Source organism: Corylus avellana, chromosome 10, assembly GCF_965113065.1.
Source record: "Corylus avellana chromosome 10, dhCorAvel1.hap1.2, whole genome shotgun sequence".
NCBI classification, from domain to species: domain Eukaryota; kingdom Viridiplantae; phylum Streptophyta; class Magnoliopsida; order Fagales; family Betulaceae; genus Corylus; species Corylus avellana.
The window spans coordinates 17,559,956-17,576,950 of NC_142499.1; the positions used below are offsets into that span (position 1 = coordinate 17,559,956).

Below are 16,995 nucleotides of genomic sequence, written 5' to 3' on the forward strand. Positions count from 1 at the left end.
GGGTCGCCTTTTAACTTACTTGGCCATTTGAAGGCAGGATCCCTCAAATGGCCAGGAATTTCACCAACTTCCCGTTTCTGATGTGATTCTCAATCTCTTGCTGTAAAGTTATACATTCTTCGGTTAAGTGACTATGGTCATGATGATACTCACAGTATTTCTAAGGGTCACGCCTCTTAGGGTCGCCTTTCAACTTACTTGGCCATTTGAAGGCAGGATCCCTCCTAACCTCCATGAATACCTTAGTCATGCTAGTATTCAGTGGAGTGAACTTCGGGCTTTGCAATTTCCGAGGGTCCATCCTTGGGTATGACGGGACCACCTTCCCTGATTTCTTCACATTCTTCTCGCCTTTCTTTTCAACACTAGCTGGTTCTACCTAAGCAATACCACTCTTGGCTTCGATTTCTTCCCTTTGAGACTTCATGAGAGCTTTGACAGTTTCTTCTTGATTAATGTATTCATTAGCCTTCTTCATGAATTGGCTGAGAGTTATTAACTTAGAACTTTTCGACAGCTCCGCCATCAACAGTCCTTCAGCCCTTACCCCATGCATCAAAGCATCAAGTACTGTTTGCTCATTCGGGTTTTCAATCATCAGCTTCTCCTGGTTAAACCTGAGCATGAATTCCTTCAACGACTCCTCCTTCCCCTGAACAAGGGATAGCAATTTGGCCGGATTCTTCTTCCTCTTTCGGGTAGCCAAGAATTGACTTAAGAAGAGGCGCCCCAGAGTTTTGAAATTATCTATTGAACTGGCTGGGAGCCTCCCGAACCAATCTTTAGCTACTCCAGCCAAAGTTGAGGGAAAAGCCCTACATGAAATTTCATCCGGGGTACCATGAAGGATGAAATGCGCATGAAGACTCTCCATATGGTTTGTTGGATCCCCGGTGCCATCATAGGTATTAACTCGGGGCATCTTAAATTTGTCAGGGAGGGGAAAAATTCATGACTCGAGGAGTGAAGGGCAGGTTCGTGTTCTCCATGAGCTCCCCTGCAATGGACTGATCTCCACCATTGGCTATCAGGAGAGCCATCTCTTCGTACTTTCTTTTAAGATCCTGCAAATCAGCACTAACGTTGCTCTCGCTATGCCCTTCAGTGCGATGATCCTCCTGGCGGGGAGACTGCTCTCGTCGAGATCTAGTATGACGAGACCTCTCGGGATTCGCCCTCTGACTGTCTTCTTCATTTTGGACGGTCGTGTGATGGCTGGCTTGAATTGAACTCACATCATCTTCATGATCGGAACCTCGAGGCCTCTTCCCCCTACGGATTTCAGCGCATCTCTCGTTCTCGCGCCTATCCTCGTGTCTTTTGGTCCTCCTTTCTTCCCGCTCTTGATCCCTTTGGCTATTTCGGCCTTCAGTAACCGTGAGCCTAGTGGCGAGATCTTCATTCTGCTTCTGCAAAGCCTTCATGGATTCAATCATCCACTTCATGAACCCAGCTAAATCAGGAGGCGCTCCAGTAGCCGCGCGAGGTATGTCAGGCTGACACACCGATAGAGAATGGGAGCGTGTAGTCACCATACCGAAATAATGAGAATTGATCAAATGAAAACTCGATGAAGTTCCCACAAACGGCGCCAAACTGTTGATGCACAGTTTTCTGAGATGGTGACGTGGCACGCCTAGAGGTGGTGCTGACAACTTCATAGACACTTCCAGCTACACACAAAAAAGAACAAACAGGATTAGAGCCCTCGGTGGTGTCCAGGCAGGGGAGCTCCGATGCCTAAGTCAGAACGTGAAGAAAGAATGTCTAAGCAACCAAAGTTTTCAAAGCTAAGATTGCGCTTACCCTTGATGGAAATCGGGACTTGTATTTATAGGCATGGAGTAGAATTTGTTTCCTGCACGTCTCGGGATCCCTATCCCTAAATATCTGTTTCACAGTTATTTGATTAGGGTAAGAATCCTGGGACAAAGTGATAAGATTTTGAGTTAAATAACCTTTTGAATTTGAATAACAGCTTTATCCCGCTTGTGTAGGGATTGTTTGTAGGTAGATAAGCTTCTATGCTGTAAAGAGCTTTTTTGAATGTGAGATAACATTTACTGGGACCAGTTTGAATACTTGCATATCCATAGTTGTAAAATGATAGTTTCACCCTTGGCTCTTGACTATTTGCTTTCAAGTTGCATCTCGGATTCAGCATCCGATACCTACCGAGGAGTAGTCTCGGATTCGTGTCCGAGACCTTCTCGGTTTACGAAGCCTCCTCGGAGAAAGCTTGTCCGAGGCCTTGTCGGGTATTCTGTTTTAGCTTAGATCGGTTTTGGGACCCGTTGGGCTTTAAGAGCTGATCTATGGCCCAACAGTAAATAAATGTAACTACCATGAAACTCACTCACTTTGATTCTATGTGAGAGATTTACCAAAATACCACCCCAACAACCAAAATAATATTAAAAAATAAATGGCTTTTGCTTTTGATGTCTTTATATTTGGAGAGAAGTTAAAACAAATGTTAAATTTAATTTTGATTAAAGAGTTCGATAAAAGATGTTTTTTTATGAATTTTGTTAAAAATTTAGAGAAATATTAAATATGAAAAGCTAGACAGGGATGCTATGAGAGAATGAAGAACTTCTCTAGGTTGTAAACCCTCTGTCTCTACTATCCATTATCTTTATTATGCTTTGAAAGTGCAAGCATATATATATATATATATATATATATATATATATATATATATATATATATATATGCTTGCACTTTCAAAGCATAATAAAGATAATGGATAGTATATATATATATATCTCAACACCACCAAGGGTAAGATTATGAAAACCTAGCCTTTATTTCATGCAACAATTTACTTTTCGATAATAATGTACGTTAGAAGTGTAGATTACTCTATCTTTATTCTCGTCCGATTAATTAGTTCTTCAAAACATCTATCAGACTATAATGGAATAACTAATTTGATTAATAAATATTCGATTCTTTCTTCAATTTGGATCGATTCACACCAACTCTTTCATTCAGTTTTTATATAAATATACAAAAATAAATAAAGATTTGGGTCGTCATTAATTTTTTTGGATAGTATTTTAGGACGTATACGTACGTATATACGGTTATCCTTCATCCTTTCTGTAGAAAATGGGCCTTTTACCAAGAAAGATTGTGACTGTTTAAGCCACAAGAAATTTTAGGGCAACATAACTTTTTCTGGACTAAAGATAGTGTAATACCAATCATCAAGGACACAACCATTTTGTAGATCAATTGACATTAAAAATGATCTACATCATCTCACAAAACTCATGATACTATCATATGCAACCTCAAAATTTTAGCTGCTTGTATATTTTTATGACTAGTTGGGACTTTTTATTGTGTTTTAAGCCTATTTGTTCCAGTTAGTTCACAAAACTGGGGCAGTACTAGCACTAGATGGGAATGTAATTTCTCCCGTTGTTTCTCATAGCTATTAGAACAAGGACTTGAAAAATTCTTCAGTTTCAGGGTAGAAAATAAAATTATTATATTCAAAATTAAAGTTTGAAGGTATACTATGAAGTGCGACACTGAAGAAAGTGTCCAGAAGTCAAAACATCAATGACATATCAGAAGGAAAGTTCTTGTTTAACCTGAATATTTGCCTGCTCTCAAGTTTATTTCCTGAATTCTGGTGACCCAATGTATATGTGTGAGATGTGAGCTGTCTTCTGCCCGTCCATACTTCTGTTATGCTTCCACCACTCCTCCAGATTAGGACACTCTTGAACGGACAGGTGCTGGAGTGTATTGCAACATAGCAATCCTTCTGGAAGGGAAGTCAAATTATTGCAATCTGAAATTGACAATGTCCTATGAAAAGAAAAATTCCAAACCCATCAAGAAAAATCACTGAGACAAGGACAGCTACGAATTTCCAAAGTTTGCAATGTCTTAATATGAGGTAGCCCCTCTGGCAGACAAACCAGACTAGGACAACTTAAAATGCTCAAACTTCGAAGCGCTGAGAGGTTGTGCAAATCATCTGGCAGAGCAGGTAATTTTGGGCAGTACATAATGCTCAAGTGCTCAAGTGCACTGAGGTATTGCAGTCCTGTTGATAAAGAAGACAGCTTATCGTAGTTCTCAATGGACAAAGTTCTTAGGGAGCTCAAACCTTGAATACCATCCTCTGGCAAAGACTTAAGTCTATGGCAGTCACTGATTTCCAAAGACTCCAGTAATTTAAGGTTTTGCAATCCTTGTGGCAAAGATTTAAGCTCCTTACACCAACTTATGGTCAGTGATGTTGGAGCAGTGAGATTCTCTATTTCCAAAGGCAGCAAAGAAAGATTAGGGCATGAGCTAAACTTCAGAGAGGTGAGAAGAATATTGTTTTTTAGCAGGTCTCCTGATAAGAGTGGCAACTCAGGGAAACCATCAATCACAAGAATGGAGAGTGAGGTCAGATTTTCCATGGATTTTATAAGCAATGCATGGCAACATTGCAACTCTAAATGTTGAAGAGATGGAAGGAATGGCGCTGAAGTCAGGTTTGGACATTTATTTACAGTTAGTTTTTCCAGGCAAGGGAATACTTGTTTGCCATTACTGCCACACCATTCTTTCAACTTTGGAAAATCTCTGAGGGTTAGTTCTTTGAGAGAAGAGAATGGCGCCTGGATGTCTCTGCCATAGAAGTCTTGGCCAATGCACTCAATGCCTTCCATTGCTTGCAGGTATAGATTCTTAAGAAATGGAAGCTGCCCAAGGGTGGGTAAAGCTTTACATCCTTTGAAATTGGTCAGTACAACCCCAGTCAAACTTGGAAGAAGCCAATTTGGAAACCTGATGTAAGCACACAAGAAGAAGTGAGTTCTAATCCTACTACAATTACATCAGCAACTAAAACAAAGTCCACTAAAGCAGAACGTCCAATTAATAAGACTTCAGTAATGTGTTTGTAATCTAATTATGAAACCTATTTATACAATGCAAGGAAGGTCTCTACGATTGAGAGAGCCAATACAAAAATCAATTATGTGTTAAACTTCAATACCTGATGCCCGGATACCCTTTGATGAAAAGCTTTTTAAGATTTGGATGTGGTTCAAGGCATTCTAGAATATCTTCCATTTCTCTTAAGCGAGCATCACTATCATCTCCACATGACGAACCTGTTGAGTGTAGGCTTTCAGTGTCATTTTCCTATCTCGTGTTCCCATTATCATCTCCCCAAAATAATCCCAAAACGTGAAGGTGCTTCGCTTTCAAATTAGCAGTCTTTGCTTCTTCTGCATCATTCACATTCTCCAAGCATTTAATGTTAAGTCCACCCCTTAGGTTTAGACAGCTGAGTTCTGCAATGCTTTCCCCAATTCCCCTGCCCACAATGTATATCGGCCATGTCTGAACGTGAACCAACTTTCCAATCCTGGTTGGCATATGGGTCAATCTTACGCATCCAGATATTTTAAGGTGTCTTAGGTTAATCAACTTTCCCATGCTATCAGGCAGCTTCAGAAGTTGGTAGCAACCTGAGAGGTTCAGTGTCTGCAAATTCAAGAGGTCACAGATTGTGTCAGGGAGTTCTTGTATTGAAGAGTTGGAGAGGTCAAGGAATCTCAAATGGATCAAATTCCCTATCAATGCCGGCAATCTTTTTGTAACACCAGGTCCCATATTGGGAAGATGAGAAGAAGCCCACATAGAGTGGGTAGTTTATAAAGATAGTCATGGGTGCTAAGTCCCACATTGCCTAGTTACTACGTGAAACTGGGCTTTATAATGAATTCTAGGGAAACTCCAAATTGACTAGTCCTTTTGGGGGTAATAGCGCAGATGTGGCTAGCGCTTTTCCCTGGGTCGTTACAAGTGGTATCAGAGCCACCTACTAACGCCAGGTCATGTGGTATTAGAGCACTGCATGACGTAGCCCTGACGAGGACGTCAGGAATTTAAGAGGGGGAGTTTGTAACACCAGGTCCCATATTGGGAAGATGAGAAGAAGCCCACATAGAGTGGGTAATTTATAAAGATAGTCATGGGTGCTAAGTCCCACATTGCCTAGTTACTAGGTGAAACTGGGCTTTATAATGAATTCTAGGAAAACTCCAAATGGACTAATCCTTTTGGGGGTAATAGCGCAGATGTGGCTAGCGCTTTTCCCTAGGTCGTTACACTTTTGATTCCACAACAACTTAGATCTAGCACCCTCAAGTACATGAAATCAGTGGGTGAAAAAGAACGAACCTCCCCAGAGCTGACTCCAGGAGACAACAAAAGCAAGGTTCTGAGACGTTTTGCTGTCAGCAAGGCTAGTGGGATTATAGATGATTGAAAATTGGAAAGTATTGATGAGTGACGAGTTTTTGCAAGATTGCTTGGAGTAGGGGCATGCTCTAGTTTCAAGAATTCATCCCCAGCAACAGATTGGGCAAGATCATGAATGAGATCATGCATTCTGTAAACTTTCATGCCGTCATCTTTACTTTCCTTAACTTCCTGAAAGAAGGACAGGCACAATAGTTGATTGAAATAATCATTTCCAATGTCCTCTAATGGCCTACGTTCTTTATTTGCTAGAATCAAGCCTTCTGCCATCCAAAGATGGATTAACTTCTCCTTCTTGAACTCATAACTTTTTGGAAACAGCGAACAGTATGCAAAGCATCGTTTCAGATATGGTCGCAACAGACTATAACTCAATCTTCGGGTCGGCAAAATTTCACTTTGGCCATCATCCATTTCCCAAAGTTCACTCTCTTTCACATCCAACCAGTAACTCTCCTCTCTTCTGTCGCGCAATAAACCTCCCAGGGTCCGTGCTGCTAGCGGCACGCCTCCACATTTCTTAACAATTTGTTTTCCAATTGGCAACAAGTTAGGATGACCTTCCTTCTCCCTGACCAAAAGCGTACTGCTTGAACAAAGCCCAAGAATCATCCTCAGCCAAGCCCTTGAGATGATAGGAGAAAGTTCCTACTATTGATGCAACTTTGTCACTTCGAGCGGTGACTATTATCTTGCTTCCTTTCACACAACCTTTTAGTAAAGTTTGAAATCTTTGCCATTTATATTGATCTTCATTCCATACATCATCCAAAACCAGTAGATACCTCTTCCCACATAAAGTTTCCTGCAGCTTACGAGAAAGTATATCCAAATTTGTAAATTCACATTTCCTCAGTGTTACAGACTCTATAATGGCTGTAATAATCATTTTAATATCAAAATCATTAGAAACATACACCCATATTTTCATATCAAAGCACCCCATCAAACCAGCATCACCGTAGACCAATTGAGCTAATGTTGTCTTGCCTAGGCCTCCTATTCCAACAATTGGAATGATTGGAACATCTCCTCTGTTTTTCCCATTGCTGGTGGTATGCAGAAGCTCTATAATCTTTTCTTTATCTTCCCTTCTTCCATACACCTCAGATTCAATCACTAAAGAGATAGTCTCCCTATAGCTAATTGAGCTCTCAGAAAGCGTATTATGAACCTTTTGTGTCAAATTTAAGCTGAAACCCTTCTCAATAATCTCATCTAAGGCCACAAGCATTTCTGGAAGTTGATGACGAGCAATATGAAAGAGATCTTTGGAAGGGTGAAAAGGCAGAAGAAAGCTGCGTACCTGATCTCCAATGCTACTGCTCATCTCACATAGCATGATTTCTGATGCAAGCTCATCCAATAAATCCTCAGCATCATAAGCTGCGCCTTTGAGCTTTGACAGCCATTTCTTCACAATACTATCTGTCTCTTGTCGCTCTTCTGCATCTTCAAGCAAAGCTTGAATCATCGGCAGCGACTGCAGTAGCTTCTCAAAATTCTGCTTAAGGCCACAGAGATCCCGAAGCTGTGCTATAGCTGGGGAAGCTAGTCTATCAAATAGTACCTGTAGAAGTGAAGATAAGGCCATTTCCATCATTTCTGTGTTCTGTAGAGAAAATCAGAGGTGTTGGAGAATGAGGAATTCAGTGTTTGTAGTTCGTATACTAGAATACCACACCAGTGAAATATATAAGGAACAGCTAGCTTAGAAAGAATATTTCTTCTTTGAAAATATAAAAATAATAAACAAACATAATATATTCCTTTTGCCGGATCATCCTGCATTTATGTGTATTTGCATAAGGGAGCAGATGCAAATATTCTATAGCAAGAGAAGCCAATAAGACAAGTAGACAACCTTAAAAACTATAAGACAGGTAGACAACCTTACAAACTATAAGACAAGTAGACAACCTTAATAACTATGGTACCATAGATACATACGCAGGAAGAGAATCTGCTGAATGTTACCCATAAAATTGTTCTCATCTGCTCTCCCCATTCATTGGGATGCAACTACTACTATGCCTTGAAGGATGCGAAATTACGTTTGTTACTTCCTCTGCTTTGCAAAATAGCTGATAAATCAATGCCATTTTTTTTGTCTTTACTTGGAAGATGGCTGCTTCAGAAACGGCAACAAAAGGATACCTTAAAACCAAGGTATGTCTCCTAGCTTCCAGACAAAACATTTTTTTATTTTATTATTATTATGTAAGAACAATGTTTTTTTCCCTAATTGGCATAGAGTAAGAGTAATGCTATTTAGTAAACTATTATACAACTAGAATGATGAGACAATAAAAATCAATCATTGATTTTTTTTTTTTTTTTTTTTAAGTACTGATCCAAAAGATGATTTTCAATTTTTCAGTGCCACAAATATTCTTCGTGTGGTGACCTGGAGATGAAAAAAGGGGATCACTACGAATGCGTTTTCATCACATATGCATGATTGTCTATTTCCTGGTTTAAACTGTTTTAATTGTTTAATTCGTGGAAAGATTTGCAGATAATCTCATGAGTTAGGTGACAAAGGAGACAATTCGTGCACTAAATAGTCAAAACAATCTTTTACATCTAAAATTCAGGCTTCATAATATTCAGATCCAAATTGAATAAATACATCAAAACTTATATTGGCTTTCTTTTCTTTTCTTTTTCAGTTTTGGTGGGATATTCCAAACCCAGTAATACGATATACAGTAACATACCAAGGGGTTAAACTGAATCAGAATTCAGAAGCATCTTGATCTCCATCAATAGGTTCTAACCGCCACTCACTCCCATAATAAGAATTAGGCAACCCCAGCCAAAATTTGAAAGCCTCAGCTGCCCTCTTCCTCTCAATCCTTCTGTCCTGCCTGGCCTTTGATGCATGCTTGCTAGTAAACATCCTTGAGTGCATTTCCACATAGATTCTTGTATACTTGGTCTTGTTTGGTGGTATCCCATACTCTTCCATACAAGCCACTATTTCTAAAGCTTTTCTAAAGAAAGCGGCTCTCACACAGATATCAGCCAAAGTATCCAAAAGCCCTTCATCTGGTTTCAATGGTGGAGGTGTAGGTGAAGAATCGCAATTCACTCCTTCCTTTTTTGCCCTACATCTCTCCTTTACCTCGTTCCAAAGCAGAAGTGCCTCTCCTGGTTTTCTAGCCAATGCAATTGCATTGGCTAGACTGCCATAAGTAGCCACATTGGGGTAAAACCCATTTTCTTTCATTCTCTCAATGATTTTCTTTGCTTCTTCAAGCAATCCCAGTCTACAATAGCCTTCAACCAACATATTCCAGGCAACTAAATCAACCTTCACTCGAGCATCACTGAGCATCTCATCAAACACCTTGTTAGCCAGCTTTGGTTGACCCGACAAGGCAAAAGCTTTCATCAAAGTGGTATAACTAATCTTCGTGGGAGCTATTCCTTTTGCTCGCATCTCATTGAAGAATGCAAGAGCCCCGGCACTGTCATCAACCAGTATACACCCATCAATCAAGATGTTATAGGACACCACATCAGGCTCAATTCCTGAATCATCAGCCATGTCCCTAAGCAGCTCCTTTGCCTTGTCTATCTTCAGTTGCTCGCAGTAGCCCTTGAGGAGTATATTGTAAGTAATCCGATTTGCAGGTACACCAATTCTTGTCATTTCGGCAAGCACTTGGCGTGCCCGGTCCATCAACCCTGCCTTTACCATTGCTGAAATAACAGTTGTATATGTTACATGATCAGGATGACTAGCACTATCGTCCTGCCGCCGCATTGCCTCAAGCATTCGGACCGTGTCGGTGACACGGCCAGACATCATATAACCTTTCATAAGAGTTGTATAAATTCTAGAGTTAGGAGCATATGCTTTTGGCAACAGTGGCGGCTCAGAGTTACCCAACTCGATACTATTGGGAAGCAACTTCGTAAACACATCTCCATGCCCATCTCTATCTCTATCCCCATCTTCATCTCCATCCTCCTGACTCGAATTCTCCCTGAGAATCCTGCAAAGATCCCTCCGACCTTCCCTCATTGCTTGAACCATATTCTCCGCCGTTTGCAAATCACTGAAACCAACATAAGCCGCAACAAGTGAATGCAACGTTGTCATACACAAGGGAATTCTCTTCTCAAGAATCCTCTCCAATACAAAGACCAGCAAATCTTTCCTGTCAGCTCTAGCACACAGCTTAATCATAACGTTGTAAGTTAGTACATCCGGCTCAGCGCTAAACTCAGGCATTTCATCAAACAATTGCAGGAACCGCTTAGTATCGCCAACATTAGCACAGGCATTGAGCACAGCGTTGTAAGCAGCCGTGTCGGGCCGCGAGTCGGCAACTATGGTGGGGTCTGCGAATCGGCGGACCCGCCGTGTCACCGAATTGAACAGCTTGAGCGCTTCGGTGGGGCCGTCATCGCCGGAAGCCGCGAGGCGGCTAACGACGGCGCTCCACGCCTTGACGTGGGGGAGATAACCGGAGCGGAGCATGGACTTGACGATGGAGGTGGCGTAGAGCGTGTGGCCGGCCTTGGCGGCCGCCACGGCGAGGAGGCCGAGGGAATTAGCATCGAGGCGGTGGAGCTGGCGCTCGTGGCGGAGGCGGGTGATGATGGACTGGGCGCGCGTGAGGCCCACTTGGGTGTTTAGGTAGGACAACTGGGAGACCAAGCGGCTAAGGCAAGTGGGGCTCGGAAGGTGAGTGCACTGGGTGTAGGCTATCCAGGCGTCCTCTGTTTTCCTTTGACGGAGGAGAGCTAGGAGTGTTTGGTCTAAAGAATTGGCCGGTTCGGTGGCGGCGGTGGCTGTGAGAGAGAGGTCTGTTGGGCTGGTGTGGTTCGTTGCGGCGTGCACAAGAAATGAGCGCGAGGATTTGGACGTGGTGGTGATAGCGGTGGAGGAGGAGGGCGGAGGAGAGGCCCAGTGGAGATAGAGGGTATGGGTTAGTGGGAATGAGTAGGAATTTGATGAAGAGGAGGAGGTTGGTGGAAGCGGTTGTGGTAGTTTAGCGTTCATGGCTTGTCCATTTGGGGAGCAAAAAGGAGTGGGAAAGGATGGGAGGAGAGGAAAGCTCTTCAAGGAGAAGAAGATAACTGAGAGAGAGAGAAAAAGAGACCGTTGCAGGTTCGTGGGTGGAAGACAGTGTACTACGTCGAGAGTGTTCTGTCCTCTCGTTCTGGCTGCTAGACTATTTTTGCAGTTGGATCAGATTTTTTTCTTTCTTTTTTGTTTTTTTTTTTCTTGCTTGTTACAGTTGAATTAGTTACTTTCCACGACACGTGGATATAGAATACAGAATGGGTAGGGAAAATTGGAATGGACCAAATAAATACGAAAAATATTTTTCTCAGAAATTATTTTACATCGAAATAAATGAAACTTTAATAAAAAAAAAAAAGAGAAAAGGGAAATCCAAATGTCTCACATCTTAGTTTGATAATTACTGATTTTAGTCTTGGAAAGAAATTTGGATGCTAGAACAAATAATCTTGAATAAACGCATTCAACATTGTTTCAAAAATCCATAATCATATATGGCAAATATATATATATATATATGCATGCAAGAAGTAGAAATACCGAAAATTCTAAAATACATCCAGATTGTTGTCACACTGTTTTTATCGAACATAGAACCATTACAACTATCAAAATAAACTGGCATTGAATTGACCATTCATCTTTACTATTTGGATAAATAGATCCAATAACTCATGTAGGCAATACCATGAACAAGACAGGGAACATATTCATGAATATACATCATATATAGATGGTATATAGTACATGATACTCAAGCTTCTCAGTCAACGAGCAGAGCAAATCTGAAGAGATATTGGAGATTACAATGATGAACTCTTCAAGTTGGTTCATTTGGACAAAAAAATTACACCATTGGAAGCACAATTTAACCATGTGAATTCTTCAAAGCCATGGCAGAATTAGATCAGAAGTTTCCAATCCAACTTATTTGCAAATACCCATATGATCTGCATTCTGAAGAGAGAGCCTTTTTGAGGAGACCTTCACTAGAAGCTGCAGGTATTTTCACATTATGCATTCAGAAAGGCACCTAAACCTATTAACTGACAGAGTTGGTTAGGAAAAAACATAGAAAGTGACCAAAAAAAGCATTTGACATATCCAAGGAAAATTTTGCAAATTCCAGTGAACTGATATTTTTTTTTTCTAATATTATGTTCAATTACAGAGTACATTCCTGATACGTGATATTTGAGAACCAAATAAAGCATGGACAATTTTTCTACATGTAATTATTACCGATCATCAAAAGAAAAATAAATAAAAAATAGATGTTAGGTTACAGTTAATGCTGTTAAATTACTATTTGTCCCAAAAGTTTAAGCTTACAGGAAAAGATAAATTTAATCACTTAATTATTACTTTAACACTCTCCCTTACATGTGGGCTTAAGCTCCCTTTAATAGGTGAAGCCTAATACATGAAATATTTAATTTAAATAGGGGTGATTTGACAAAGTCAAAGTTCGATCCCAAGACCTTTGACTCTGATACCATGTTAAATCACCGTTTGTCCTAAAAGCTTAAGCTTATAAAAAGAGATACATTTAATTACTTAATCATTATTTTAACAAATACTAAGACATATTCCTTAAGAAGGCAAATGATATGACCTCAAGATACATTATTAAGACCAAAAACCCAAGCAATGGAAGATTAGTACATTAGATGAAGAAAATCTTATTGCAATGAAACACCAGTAACTGATATATAACTGTATACATGCTAAAATATGAACATGAAATTTAAAATAGGGCATCACTAATTTCAGTACTGAAAAATGTGCAGATACCAATGTGGTCCAACGGTGTGAAAAGATATGATACTGATTACAAAACAGGAAAATTGGAAAAAGATCTCACTCAAGACTCACCATTTCCTAAGAAGGGATTGATATTAGCAGTTTGGTTATCAGCAAAGAAACTACTAAATGGTGAACATTCATCTCAATAGACATACAAATAAGAGAGCATTTAGGTGTCTTTCCTACATATAACGACTTTATCAGAAGGTGAGTGCAATTTGCACAGGCATCATACTGCCAGGAACGTTTTGCTTTTCCTCTTTTCTTCTTTACTTTCCCATAGAATAGGCAGGACAATGTTACGAATTGAAATTTTAAGTTAAGACGCCCTGCAGCACCAACAATGCAGCTGCTACTGCCTATCTGAAGTCATATGCTCACTCAATTGAGAGTTGGTCAACCTCCTAAGACAAATAAAAATCTTCTATAAAGGAAATGTGTATATATATATATATATATATATATATATATATAATCAACTTCATACAAAAAGAAAGGAATTTAACCATCCAGAGGGAAAGGAATTTTACCTAAATTCAAGATTCCAGGTGCCGTGTAGATATCAACATACCTTTTGAACCCGATTTGTCAACCTTGTCATTGCACTTTCAATTTAGAGTATCATTAACTACATAATACAAAATTTCAATGTGCTTAACCATTGATTTGACTGGGTTCAGTTATTACATAATACAAAAAAGTATGTTGTGAGTTCATACCTTTTCGCATAGTACAAAAAGGTTTAGTGTATCATATCCAAAATTTTTAGTACTTAACATTGGGGTAGTAAGAGTAAGACTTGCCAGAAAGTTTCAAATCCATATAATGGGTCTCAGCCAATAGCACAATTGCAAATCCTACATCAAGTAACTCTAAACTTTCCGCAGGAACTGTCATACTGGCTTAAAATCCATTATTATTGGCTTAAATAAGACTAAATGTAATCCATTAGGCAAAACCAAACACAAACATCAATCTAACTGATATGAGTGTCAATGATTTTAATGTACACAGCCTAAAAGGAGAACCTTCCCTAGTTGGCCTCTTCATAAGCCTCACTCCACTTTCCATTCACAAAATTAAACTACCAAAATTTTGCCTTTTCACTTCCAGCTCCATCTAGAACCAACCCACAATTGAATTCACAAGCTACGAGCAGAATTCAAATATGTTACGGTTCAGCTAAAAAATTAATACCCAAATCCACAAGCCGATAGAAGGGAAAAAAAAACCCCCCACAAACCTGGGTTTTGCATCGTCGGTCAGTGGTTGTTGACGGTGAAAACCCACAAACCAAAAAGCCTGCGAGATCGACGGAAAACCCAGAAGCAAAACCCACTGCTCTATCATTTGTGTCTCCGACGGTGGTAAGAGAACGGACGGAGTCAGAAATGGAGAAGAGGGAGAAGTATCGATTTCCCTCCTCTTCTCCTCTTATATTTTTTTCTAAAAAATAAATAAATAAATTGACATGTCATTGCTGACTGTGCGTGCCACGTCACCCGAGTCATCGTCTACGATAGAGCAGCAAAAAAACATGGATAAGAGTGATGAGTGAGCCAAATCCATCACCCCCCTTGAAATCTCTCTGCGTCTCTCTGAAGAAAACAACAATGGCAGCTGCCTCTGCAGTTGTAAAGCCCTACTCCTACCCCATATGCTCAACTTCAAACTCCCCTCTGAAATCCACAGCCCCCCCATTCCCTCACAAGCATAACCAGCTCTCTCTCAGGAGAGAGATAATCTTGAAAGGTCTTTCTCTGCTTCCTCTTCTTGAGTTGAAGCAGCCGCGTCCTTCTTCAGCGGCTAAAGAGATCGAGGTTGGGTCCTTCCTCCCACCTTCCCCTTCCGACCCTTCCTTCGTCTTCTTCAAAGCCTCTCCCAAAGACACCCCTGCTCTTCGCGCAGGTCTTTCTTTCGTTAAATTCCTTTCTAATTTATCTTCTCTTCATTCATGGCTTCAATATAATGTTACTACCCTACGTTGATCTTACTTAACTTGCTTATTTATTTCAAAACTTTGTATGTTGCGTAATCTTCAGTAATCACAGAAAACAACTATACCCTTTTCCTTTAGATAAATTAATTATCCAACGTTTTTCTATGATATTTTCAATTACTCTGTTTTTCTTATATATATATGTTAATGATACTTGGGATTTAGTTCTTTGCAGGAAATGTGCAACCCTACCAGTTCATCATCCCACCAACTTGGAAACAGACAAGAGTAGCAAACATATTGTCTGGCAATTACTGCCAACCCAAATGTGCAGAGCCTTGGGTGGAGGTGAAATTTGAAGATGAGAAACAGGGGAAAATCCAAGTAGTGGCTTCACCTTTGATACGCCTCACCAATAAGCCCAATGCATCAATTGAAGAAATTGGGAGCCCTGAGAAGTTGATTGCTTCTCTTGGCCCTTTTGTTACTGGAAATACATATGATCCGGACGAACTCCTTGAGACACAGGTTGAAAAGCTTGGTGATCAGACGGTACAATTCTTTTTACTATACTGCTTACCATATGATTTACAATCTTAATTCTCCTCGAATTTTTGCTTACAAGAAGGTAAAAAAAAAAAAAAAAAAAAAAAAAAAAAAAAAAAACTAGAAATAGGATATACATTATATACCATTTAAGGAATTGAATTGAAATTTGTTTCAGTTTATGTTAGATCCAGATGAAATTCCTTAAAGTAGGGCAATGGAGACAAAATTATCATGATTCTGTGATGTGCAAATATTTTATCAGATGAATAACACTGCCAATATTGCTTCAGATTCATATTTCAGAGATGTTTGCTTATGAATGAAGCTCACTGCACTACTTTGTTATCACATATATTTGGGAAGGATGTTAAACTTGTTGTAATACAACGCCCTAAATGATATGATATTCTCTACTTGCGCCAAGCCTGCACGGTTTTAGTGTTGGGTTTATCTTTAAAAGGTCTCATATCATTTAGAGAGAGCATATTTTATATAAACACATCATCTTTTCCACACCCAGATAATGTGGGACGTCACAATCACCCCCTCTTGGAACTCAGCGTCCTCGCTGGCGACCCTCGTCGGCTTATGTATGCTCCCCCCATCTTAGACTGGGCTATGGTTTTGATACCATATGTAACACCCCGTCCTAAATGATATGATATTGTCCGCTTTTGACCAAGCCCGCACGATTTTAGTGTTGGGTTTACCCTCAAAATGCCTCATACTATTTAGAGAGAGCATATTCCATATAAACACATTCATTTAGGACAGAGTGTTACACATTAAGTCTCCGGTGCATGTTGACAATGAGAGATATCAAAAGTTAAAGCTTATTAAAATTTAAAACTGATACGGATTGCTTCTTAAATTTATAGTAAGTTATCTAACAACAGATATAATTGTTTGTATTCCATTTCTTCTTTCTTTCTTTCTTTCTTTCTTTTTGTTATCCTTTCAAAAGAAGTTAAATCTGTTGGCAATAATTGCAAACTTTTCTCATTTTGGTGTTTACAGTATTACAAATATGTGCTTGAGACTCCTTTTGCTTTGACGGGTTCACACAATCTTGCAAAGGCAACAGCAAAGGGGAATACCGTTGTCTTATTTGTAGTCAGTGCAAATGATAAACAGTGGCCAACATCTGAGAAAACCTTAAAAGCCATGCTTGATTCCTTTCAGGTGTAGCTCTTCCTCAATCTGTTTACTTTTGATTTCTACATGTTCCATTTCCCCTGATTTGAACAGAAGAAAAAAAAAAGGTGACATCTACATGTACACTGAACCAGAAAAGCATATCATCAATTATTGAGAGTTTTTTGATCCTTCGATGTTAGTCTCCAAACTGTATAAAATTGTAGCTAACATTTTAGTT

General features: G+C 39.7%; 2 protein-coding genes, 1 long non-coding RNA gene and 1 pseudogene across 6 annotated transcripts; 1 reads left to right on the forward strand and 3 right to left on the reverse strand.

The window, feature by feature from the left end:
- Nucleotides 1-3,319: 3,319 nt before the first annotated feature.
- On the reverse strand, nt 3,320-9,081 carry LOC132162396 (disease resistance protein RGA2-like; annotated as a pseudogene). Its single transcript, XR_015909398.1, has 4 exons — nt 9,006-9,081; nt 6,140-7,897; nt 5,012-5,617; nt 3,320-4,800 (listed from the first exon to the last, which is right to left on the reverse strand). The product of XR_015909398.1 is annotated as a disease resistance protein RGA2-like (transcript).
- On the reverse strand, nt 7,767-11,435 carry HCF152 (Tetratricopeptide repeat (TPR)-like superfamily protein). Of its 2 annotated transcripts, none has more exons than XM_059572061.2 (2): nt 9,006-11,435; nt 7,767-7,855 (listed from the first exon to the last, which is right to left on the reverse strand). In XM_059572061.2, exon 1 carries the CDS (start codon nt 11,300-11,302, stop codon nt 9,023-9,025), a length of 2,280 nt encoding a protein of 759 aa, XP_059428044.2. In that variant the 5' UTR covers nt 11,303-11,435; the 3' UTR covers nt 7,767-7,855; nt 9,006-9,022. The 2 variants fall into 2 exon arrangements, with proteins under 2 accessions (XP_059428044.2, XP_059428045.2); XM_059572062.2 differs by having other exon boundaries at nt 7,826-7,897.
- Nucleotides 11,436-11,859: 424 nt separating this feature from the next.
- On the reverse strand, nt 11,860-14,547 carry LOC132161808 (uncharacterized). 2 transcript variants are annotated; one of them, XR_009438178.2, is made up of 2 exons: nt 14,376-14,547; nt 11,860-12,322 (listed from the first exon to the last, which is right to left on the reverse strand). It is a non-coding gene; the product is annotated as an uncharacterized LOC132161808 (long non-coding RNA). The 2 variants fall into 2 exon arrangements; XR_015909363.1 differs by lacking the exon at nt 14,376-14,547 and adding an exon at nt 13,663-14,345.
- Nucleotides 14,548-14,696: 149 nt separating this feature from the next.
- PPD6 (thylakoid lumenal protein (Mog1/PsbP/DUF1795-like photosystem II reaction center PsbP family protein)) lies at nt 14,697-16,949 on the forward strand. The gene is made up of 3 exons (XM_059607665.1): nt 14,697-15,040; nt 15,307-15,623; nt 16,638-16,949. The coding sequence occupies exons 1-3, from the start codon at nt 14,746-14,748 to the stop codon at nt 16,806-16,808; spliced, it is 783 nt and encodes a 260-aa protein (XP_059463648.1). The 5' UTR covers nt 14,697-14,745; the 3' UTR covers nt 16,809-16,949.
- The last annotated feature ends 46 nt before the right edge of the window (nt 16,950-16,995 follow it).

Bases quoted from the DNA above. Each gene is read 5' to 3' on its own strand.
- HCF152 (XM_059572061.2), bottom strand. From the start codon at position 11,302: ATGAACGCTAAACTACCACAACCGCTTCCACCAACCTCCTCCTCTTCA.
- PPD6 (XM_059607665.1), top strand. From the start codon at position 14,746: ATGGCAGCTGCCTCTGCAGTTGTAAAGCCCTACTCCTACCCCATATGC. The intron at 15,041-15,306 runs GTCTTTCTTTCG...AGTTCTTTGCAG, and splicing joins CACCCCTGCTCTTCGCGCAG to GAAATGTGCAACCCTACCAG. The intron at 15,624-16,637 runs GTACAATTCTTT...TGGTGTTTACAG, and splicing joins AAAAGCTTGGTGATCAGACG to TATTACAAATATGTGCTTGA.